This window comes from Odontomachus brunneus, unplaced genomic scaffold (genome assembly GCF_010583005.1).
Source record: "Odontomachus brunneus isolate Ranch 3 - 2012 unplaced genomic scaffold, Obru_v1 Obru_scaffold_109, whole genome shotgun sequence".
NCBI lineage: Eukaryota > Metazoa > Arthropoda > Insecta > Hymenoptera > Formicidae > Odontomachus > Odontomachus brunneus.
Window position 1 is genome coordinate 409210 of NW_022639559.1, and position 10073 is coordinate 419282.

Consider the following 10073-nt stretch of genomic DNA (forward strand, 5'->3'; position numbering starts at 1 on the left):
AGAGAGAGAGAGAGAGAGAGAGAGAGAGAGAGAGAGAGAGAGCATGGTAGAGAAAATTAATAGGATGCAATTGATACTGCAAATACTTTAAAATGCTGCGTACAATAACCCGAGCAGAAATTGAATCTAATGATTGTCTAGTAATGACACAGAAAAGTTGGGTCTTACATTGCTACTAGCTAAGAATGTAATGCTCACTTCTCCTAGTGGCTGTACCAGAAAAATTATCTAGTAACTAGATACAAAGAAATAACTTGTAACTATAATTGGTATAAGTACTAGATAGTTCTGATATCCAATTTCTATTCAGGATTTACCGATAATTTTCTATCTCGTTGTTATGTAATCTTTTTTATCTAGCCATCTATGTAATTGGTACAGTTACTAGACAGTCTCGACATTCAAGAGACTAAGTAGGAATATTTAGCCAGTCACGAGCTAGTGATTGGTTAGAAAAGTTATGGTCATTAGTATCTAGCTACTAGTCTTGAAATCTGCTCTACTACTTTAGCCAATATAAACAAAATCCATAATATTGCCAATGGCGGACAAGATTTTTACGAATTAGCATTTTTCATTGTGATAATCGTTTTATATAATTATACATTTTGCGCTATCAGCGCTGGTCGGTAAAAAATGCATGTTCCGTAACAGGAACCCTTTTAGATTTATCACAAGTATTAATATTTTAGGTGTCCATGCATATTAGATTTGGTTTCCGGGTTTGAGCCGCGTGGATTTTTCTTTATTTGATTTCGACGTTTCGCGAACATTTCAGTCCGCTTCATCAGGGAGGAACGACCCGATGCATGCAACACGAAAATGACATTGGGGTATGCCACACCCCATCTGACCAACATGTTACGATTAGGAAGTGTGACCAGGAAGGGTTAAATTTGGCAACTGGGTCAGACAGATGGTGATGTCGTCACGACCTATCCACTTACCTGGATAACGCACGTTTAGCATATTACGTACTTCCTGCCGCAGAAACTCCGTCGAGCTGGAAAATCAGCTGTTTCCGCACGTGAAGGAACACACCGGCGAAAAGTACTGGAAATTAGATTTGATTTCCGGGTTTGAGCCGCGGATTTTTCTTTGTTTGATTCTGGCGTTTCACGAACATTTCAATCCGCTTCATCAGGAAGGAACGACCCGATGCATGCAACACGAAAATGATATTGGGGTATGCCACACTCCATCTGACCAACTTGTTACGGTTAGGAAGTGTGACCAGGAAGGATTAAATTTGGCAACTGGGTCAGACAGATGGTGATGTCGTCACGACCTATCCACTTACCTGGATAACGCACGTTTAGCATATTACGTACTTCCTGCCGCAGAAACTCCGTCGAGCTGGAAAATCAGCTGTTTCCGCACGTGAAGGAACACACCGGCGAAAAGTACTGGAAATTAGATTTGATTTCCGGGTTTGAGCCGCGGATTTTTCTTTGTTTGATTCTGGCGTTTCGCGAACATTTCAATCCGCTTCATCAGGAAGGAACGACCCGATGCATGCAACACGAAAATGATATTGGGGTATGCCATATCCCATCTGACCAACTTGTTATGATTAAGAAGTGTGACCAGGAAGGGTTAAGTTAGGCAACTAGGCCAGACAGATGGTAGGGACGTCACGACCTATCCACTTACCTGGATAACGCATGTTTAGCATATTACCTACTTTCTGCCGCAGAAACTCCGTCGAGCTGGAAATTCAGCTGTTTCCGCACGTGAAGGGACACACCGGCGAAAAGTACTGGAAATTAGATTTGGTTTCCGGGTTTGAACCGCGTGGATTTTTCTTTGTTTGATTTTGACGTTTCGCGAACATTTCAGTCCGCTTCATCAGGGAGGACCGACCCGATGCATGCAACACGAAAATGACATTGGGGTATGCCACACCCCATCTGACCAACATGTTACAATTAGGAAGTGTGACCAGGAAGGGTTAAGTTTGGCAACTGGGTCAGACAGATGGTAGAGACGTCACGACCTATCCACTTACCTGGATAACGCACGTTTAGCACATTACGTACTTTTCGTCACAGAAACTCCGTCGAGCTGGAAAATCAGCTATTTCCGCACGTGAAGGGACACACCGGCGAAAAGTACTGGAAATTAGATTTGGTTCCCGGGTTTGAGCCGCATGGATTTTTTTTTGTTTGATTCCGACGCGAATATTTCAGTCCGCTTCAACAGGGAGGAACGACCCGATGCATGCAACACGAAAATGACTTTGGGGTATGCCACACCCCATCTGATCAATTTGTTACGATTAGGAAGTGTAAAGTTAAACCCAGGAAGGGTTAAGTTTGGCAACTGTGTTAGATAGATGGTAGAGTCGTCACGATCTATCCACTTACCTGGATAACGCACGTTTAGCACATTACGTATTTTCCGCCGCAGAAACTCCGTCGAGCTGAAAAATCAGCTGTTTCTGCACGTGAACTTGTGTAGAAATTTAAGCGGGAATGATTTCTGGTCCTTAAAAATATTCTCCTTTGTATTGCTTGTTTTTACTGCCGTAAATTGCATTGCAAGGTTTTGCGTCATTATTTTTTTTAATATATTTGTTATACTCTTCGTTGGATTATTAGAAATTTTATCCAAGCATAACTCAATAATATTAATCTAAAAAAAATTAATTTATATAGGAGTAAGAAAAAAATAACATTTCAATATACTTACAAAACAATATATACTTACAAAACAATTGTTAACTGTTTTATTCTCCTCAACCAAGGCTTCAAATAAGGTCCATTGGTTTAAATTAATAAAAGGAATGTCCAAACCATGTTGCTTCAAAGCTGTTTCGAGTTGGCCCATTTCGTATCCAAATAATTTTTATTTTATTAAATTAATATCATGTTGTATAGTTTTTACGGTTAATTGTATCTTTGTCAGAACATTTAAAATCACCGTTATTGATAAAATTATTGATAACATTATTGATAAAACGGTATTCCAATGTTCCTCAAGGAGTACCAATTTCCTTGAAAGAAATGAAGTAAATGAAGGTTAAAAAGGCGTTCTAGATGAGCTTTGAATATCGCTTTGAGAACTACTAACCTTAGAGCGCTTATTGTTGAATCTAATGATAATATTCCAGAAGATCTCAATTGATTCGCAAATGCATAAAGGGTGCATTTAAGGTCTTAAGGTCGTAATCAGCGACCTTAAGAATCTTGAGTTGATTATTTTGGAGCCGATTTGAGTAATTGTGTGGCGTATAGGAAGTCACGTACGAATTTTTCCATCGTTTTTTCCAGTTTCCGTTGCCATAATAGAGCCGCCATAATGAATTTCTCAAAAAGCCAGATGGCAAACGACACGAGACATGATCACCTAAAATTTGAGCCCCGGTTGATCTTAATCGATCCAAATCGATACAAATTTTGCTATATTTTATTTGAGGAGTAAAAAATAATATAAAAATTTGGTAATTATTTAGTTTAGGCCATCACCTCCGATTTCGATGAAAGTAGGCTCAATCGACGCGTTTTTGTTAAAGAAACAACCTTTTTATTTGACAAAATCGCTTTCTACTGCGAAGCGAGATATTAATAGACAAACTGACGTGGAGGGCGCGTTAGGTTAAAAAATCTGTCATACTGTCTATCTCTAGCTGTGTAACTGAGGGACTTCGCCCCCCAGACCTCTCGCACCGCGGCGGGGTGGGGGCCGCAGTCTCTTGTGTTTAAAGTAAAGAGTGAATTTCTCACAAAAGACTGCTGTCTCTCCATCCCACCGCGGTGCGGGGGGTCTAAAGATAGACGGTATGATTTTCTAACCTAACGCGCCCTCCACTTTGTCTATTAATATCTCGTTTCGCAGTAGAGAGCGACGATTTTGTCAAATAAAAAAGTTGTTTCTTTAACAAAAACGCGTCGATTTAGCCTATTTTCATCGAAATCGGATGTGAGGGGTCTAAACTGAATAATTACCAAAAATTTATACTTTATTTATAAAATTAATATTTTATATTAAATAATAAAAAAATAAAATACTAATTGCGCACACGCACGCGCGCGTGCGCAATGCTGTATGCTAAGCGCCCTACTGAATAACGACAAAGCACAATTTCATTATTATCTAATAATTGTTCGTCATCAATTTCTTTTGTTTTCTAAGAAAATACTGTCCCAATCAATACGATAATTTCCTTCTCTGCCTTTTATTCTAGTTTCACTTGTTGTATTTCTTCTCGTACACACTCACGATGGCTGGCATATACATTTACGCGATAAAGAGAACGCCCATGTCGACGAAGACAACGCATTGAGCCGCTTATTCCAGATTACAGGTAGACTGTATTAAATGTGGCAACGAGTTTGCCAATAAGTTTCGTCTCGATAATCATGCGTGAAGCATGATATACGTGACTGCAGGCGATTCAGAAAACATACACTCCACTGTCATGTATATATAGACAGACACGCACTTTAAGATTAATGCCCAAGTCATATGACCAACTTTATCCGATGTTTTTTAGGCGACACTAGCGCTAGCACGGACCTAAGAATTATCGGTTGGAATCCGACAGAAAATGCTCAGACATCACACTCTTGCTCAAATGTAAGAGTTTATGGTCGGGTTCTAATTAGAAAGTCTTATATTTTTCCAAAAATCAACAGAAATTAAGATCAACGTTAGGAAAACAGATCGGAATCCCTTTAGTTTTTCTAAAATGGGGAAATCCTACCGGAATCCAATAATAAATGGGGAAAAAATGGGGAGATTTCTCGGGAAGGGACACATCGGCGAGAAGTACTGGAAATTAGATTTGATTTCCGAAATTAGATTTGAGCCGCGTGGATTCTTCTTTGTTTGATTCCAACGTTCCGCGAACATTTCAGTCTGCTACATCAGGGAGGAACGACGCGATGCATGATTTCCCAGCTCGACGGAGTTTCTGCGGCGGAAAGTACGTAATGTGCTAGACATGCGTTAGATGTCGCTTCCAAACGGCATCTCTAGCCTTATCTAGGGAGGGGAGAGTGTTATTTAGGGAGGGGAGAGTGTTATTTAGGGAGCGCGGAGCATCAGGTAGCTCAGTGGTTTAGAGTAGTCGTCCGGCAAGCGAACGATCCGGGTTCGAGTCCCGGCCTAGCGAAGCTGCGCTCTCGATATTTTTCTCTCTCTGGAACGAAAAAGATACGCAGATCTCGAACTCACAGCCGCCACTTAGTACGCTCTCCTCCTATGGTGCGTCCAGGTAAGTGGATAGATTGTGATGACTCTACTATTTGTCTGACACAGTTGCCAAATTTAACCCTTCCTGGTCATACTTCCTAATCGTAACAAGTTGGTCACATATGGCATATCCCAATGTCATTTTCGTGTTGCACGCATCGGGTCGTTCCTTTCTGATGAAGCGGACTGAAATGTTCGCGAAACGTCAAAATCAAACAAAGAAAAATCCACACGGCTCAAACTAAATCTAATTATCACAAGTATATTTTGAAAGGTTTATACATTTGCAGGCTGATATATCAAACAATTTCTTCGTGTCTTTTACAAACGTTGCTATGTTATTAGCTACTTTTTTATATTTGTCTTTCTTACTGTAGGATTTCATGATGAACTTTGTGCGATAAGTCTTGATATTTTTTAAAACACTTTTCAACTTAATAGACGGAATTGATGCCTTCTCACTATCAACTTCTTAACCACATTTTCAACAATTAATGTAAATGAAGGCTCTTTGTCTCCCTCCAAGGAAGCCAGTAGTCTGCGCTCTTTTGCGCAGCATCGCAGAATATCTTCGCAAGTAGGAAGTTGTTTCCCATTCAGATTCTGCCGACCGCCAAACAACGGGCAAACAAATGTGGATCTTGTTTTGAACTTGGAAGTAGGACTTTCCATGATATGATCAAATTATTATATTAAACGATTAGATGAAGATATTCCGCGATGCTGTGCTAAAGAGCACATACTACAGACTTCCTTGGAGGAAAATGAAGAGCCCTTATTTACGCTAATTGCTGAAAATGTGATTAAGAAGTTGATGTCGATATATGAGAAGGCATCAATTCCATTTACTAAATTGGAAGGCGTTTCAAAAAATAGCAATGCTTATCGCGCAAAATGTCAGCTCATCATGAAATCCTAAAGTAGGAAAGACACGTATAAAAAAGTAGCTGATGACATAGCAACATTTGTAAAAAACGCAAAGAAACTGTTTAATATATCAGCCTGCAAATACATGAACCTTTCAAAATATACTTGTAATAAGTCTAAAGAGTGCTCTGGAAGCGCAAATTGTACAATGTACAATTATACAAAACGTTTATCACAATGAAGAATGCTAATAAATAAAAATCTCGTCCGCAATTGCCAATATTGTGAATTTTGTTTACATTGGCCAAAGTTGAGACTTTTAGCAATCCACTCGACATCCCCTACACATGCACTAAGATCCTTTAATTATTAATTTCTAACCTTTTTGTAATGTAAAGTGATTTCGTAAAGCCATCCAACATAAATCAGATTGTCTCAATATGATAAAATCGTTAATTTTTTATATCTCAACTTAAAACTTGAAGTTTTTGACCGATTTGTGCAAGCAAAAGATATCCGATTGAGCTGAACTGGTATATACAATTATTACTTGTATATACAGCTATTACTGGTATATATTTACAACTTTTCCACATGGTGCGATTCGAACATTATCGTGTTTTTCGTTCCACTCTACTACATATACACACGGAAATAAATACGTATAACAACATATATGGATACACATTGAGAAAAAATGTTTAGTATTTATAATTATATAATTACATAGAGGGAATATGATATAATTATTATACGGAGAATATAATTATCATAAATTATAGTTGAAAAATTATGTTTTAAATTAAATTATACTATAATATTGATGAAAATAAATTCACTCTTAGATTTATAGTTCAGAGAAAATTTATCAAAGAAAATTTATACTCAGGTAACTCGACAGATTTTGTGAACTTAAATTTCCGATATGCACTAAAGAATGCAAAAAGTTTTTTAACTTGTATATTTTTTAATGTTACTATATTTTTGAAATTTTTAACAGTAATTTAAGTTTTTTAATTCCTGTTTTTTAATTATTTAATAAAAGTTTGTTTTTAAATTTTGTTGAATTTTTTTAAGTCAATTAAAAATAAACGTTTTATTTTACATTTCTAAATATTTTTGGATTTAAAAAAAATAATGAAATTACTCAATTTTCATGTCATTTAAACATATAAACCCGGGTAATAACATTATTCTAAGAACCATATTGATAATGTAATGAACAAATTACAAAAAAATATATCTCTATATCTTTAACAACTCTCAAATTGTGAAGGAACATACAAACATACATAAGAGACAAATGAAAACTTGTTTTTAAATTGGTTAAAAATGAGGTTGCTATATATAATCTAAAAATGTTTGTTAGTAAAGTCTTGAATCATTTTCTGAGTACTCACCACGAAATATTTGATTAATGATTTCAGAAAAGAGAAAACGCATGTCCAAAATTTCTGCAAAATATGTCGATTATAAATAAAAATTTAAGTTGAAAAGGAATAAAAAGCTCAAAATGTAAACATAATTGAATATTACAAAATGTGATATATGCAATTGATTAAGTATACTTTTAAAATACTATGAATATTTTCCCTTTGTTCCAACAATCAATAACTATAAAATAACTGTAAGATTAACGAAACATGCAATTTTTTTTAAATATTTCTTATGATTTTCCTATGTTAAATTTACAGTTTTATATTGATCTTAAAACAAAAAGAACAGAAAAATATTCGGAGTAGTATTTTAGAGATTTGCTTAATCGATTGTAGGCGTTATTTTTTGGATATATCTTTTTATTATGACGTATTTTGCAGATGTTTTAAAATCATACGTTTTTTTTCTTCTTTTTTGCAGTTAGTTAGAGTTAAATGAAACATATTGATCGAAATGTGAGGTTTTAATTCTTTTCCTAGTAACTTAAGGTAGAAATTATGACGTAATCGGTCCTGAGGCAATTCAAACTCGTTTTACTCGAAAACGCTATAAATCGTAAAATGAAATCCACTATCAAATTACATCATTGTAGTGGAATGTTGATGGGATAACGGTCGAAGGTATGTGCAAGAAGTAAGCGAATTTTGACCAGTCATTGTCAGGAATTTTAAAGTAACGATCTTAATTTTCTGATTATTTTTAACTGGTCTAACTGTTAACTGGTAACTGTTAACTGGTAACTGTTAACTGGTAACTGTTAACTGGTAACTGTTAACTGGTTTAACTGGTGTTTTAACTGATTATTTTTAATTAGTCAATTCGTACATTGCTCAAGTTTTACTATTTGTTTTTGTGTGTGTTACCAGTTTTGCAGTTAAGTATCCACGGATTAATGTATATCAATATATTACAAAAAAATGAGAAAGGAAGGAGAACGTACATAGTCTGTATATAGTTTGCCTCTCAGATAAAACTGGTCAGTCGCTCTTCGCGCTTCTTGGTCTTCTCTTGTTGCGTCAGTTGATTTCGTACTGTGTCGCTTTCCAATGCGATTTTTTCTATCCCATAACTTTTTTCTCGTCCGATCCTTATTATGACGATTACGCATAACGACGAAGAGGAATCCGTATTTTACGCGGTGCTAGAAAAGCCATTGTTATACGAGGCTGGAACGTCGAGAAATTGTTCAAGATTGAACAACTTCGACACAAAACGAACGAAATCGTACGAACAGTTTATCATGACTCAAACCATACGGAACATTTGTAAGCTGCATGAATCTGGTGAGTGTTGATAACTGTAACGTTTATAAGTTCGTCGGTTGTCTGTCGGCTTTATCGACACTTATCTCGAGAAGAGTAGATGGAATCGTTACAACACGAGTGTGCGCGTTCTCACTCATGTACACACACGCACAATCACACACACACACACACACACACACACACACACACACACACACACTCACTCACAGGGTGGGCCATTTTAATTTATCCAGCCGAATATTTCGAAAACTAAGACTGGCAGACAAAAATGTTTCAGACAAAAGTTATATAATTCGATGGAGAACATAAGAAGGTACTTAGTTTGACCTTGCGTGGCGCCGCCAACATCAAGTCGAGGTCAACTTTGCTTTTTTAAATAGAAACATATATACTGAGAAAAATATTTAGTCAATTTAAAAAAAAATAATTTGTTTTGAATAAATGATTTTCTAAAATGATACTAATGGCGTATTTATTTAAACTGAAAAGATATATCAATCAGGATGAAAAATTTTTTGCTGAAAAATAATGAATAATTGATTAGATTGAAAATATATTTAGTGAAATGTAAAAAATAATTATTCATTTAAGAAATTTATTTAATGGTTGCAAATATTGTTTTGCTCAAATGAAGAAATTATTTACTAAATTTGAATATATATTTGTTTAATGTAGAGAAACCAGAAGATAAAACATAACACACACTTATAAAAATAAAAAAATATTTACTGAATTTGAATTAATAGATTCCTGAAAACCTTATTCATTTATTTCAAGTAGACTGAAGCGTTATTTACTATGAAGTATCCAATTGTCAAAATGAGAAAGCATAATTTCCTTTCAAATAAAAATTTATTCCGCTAGATATAAAAATAGGATTGCTTTCAATAAATATTGTATATATTATTAATATAAATATTGTATATATTGTATATATTGATATGTAATATATTAGTTATTCAAAACAATTTTATTATTGGACTAAAATAGATGTTATATTACGTTTAGGTATAGCTTCCAGAACAGAGCCGTGTCTTGAATCAGCGATGTGCCGACGTTTCGCAAACGTTGCAGTTTGCATCATCAGGGCTGAGAACTCTGATACTGAGCTCCCTTGGGTAAAGGTTGTCCTTATATGCCCCCTCCCCCCTTTGTGTAGATGGTGTTAGGGAGTAGGGGGACGAGATTTGAATCCAGCCAATCAGCGTATTTTAATTGACCAGCTGATCAATTAAAATACGCTGATTGGCTGGATTCAAGCCTTGTCCCCTTACTCCCTAACACAAGGGGTACATCTACACAAAGGGA

General features: G+C 35.8%; 1 protein-coding gene and 1 long non-coding RNA gene across 10 annotated transcripts in view; one reads left to right on the plus strand and one right to left on the minus strand.

Annotated features, from left to right (window-relative positions):
- The window catches only part of LOC116849243 (potassium/sodium hyperpolarization-activated cyclic nucleotide-gated channel 2), a 391135-nt gene that overhangs the window by 11828 nt on the left and 369234 nt on the right, over window positions 1-10073 (plus strand). For 7 of the 9 annotated variants that reach the window (XM_032826185.1, XM_032826186.1, XM_032826187.1 and 4 more), the window contains exon 1: window positions 8498-8783. The exons of 1 other annotated variant lie outside the window; for it this stretch is intronic. In XM_032826185.1, the coding sequence (XP_032682076.1) occupies window positions 8594-8783 (190 nt within the window). In that variant the 5' untranslated portion in view covers window positions 8498-8593. Of the gene's footprint in view, window positions 1-5006; window positions 5219-8497; window positions 8784-10073 lie in introns of those variants that run through there. One more of the 9 variants, XM_032826189.1, reaches the window with a different exon arrangement.
- LOC116849247 overlaps window positions 2370-10073 on the minus strand; it is an 11364-nt gene continuing 3660 nt past the window's right edge. Inside the window, exons 2-4 of the long non-coding RNA XR_004379105.1 lie at window positions 3073-3348; window positions 2710-2995; window positions 2370-2634 (exon numbers count right to left, since the gene is read on the minus strand). This is a non-coding gene — a long non-coding RNA (uncharacterized LOC116849247). The remainder of the gene's footprint in view (window positions 2635-2709; window positions 2996-3072; window positions 3349-10073) is intronic.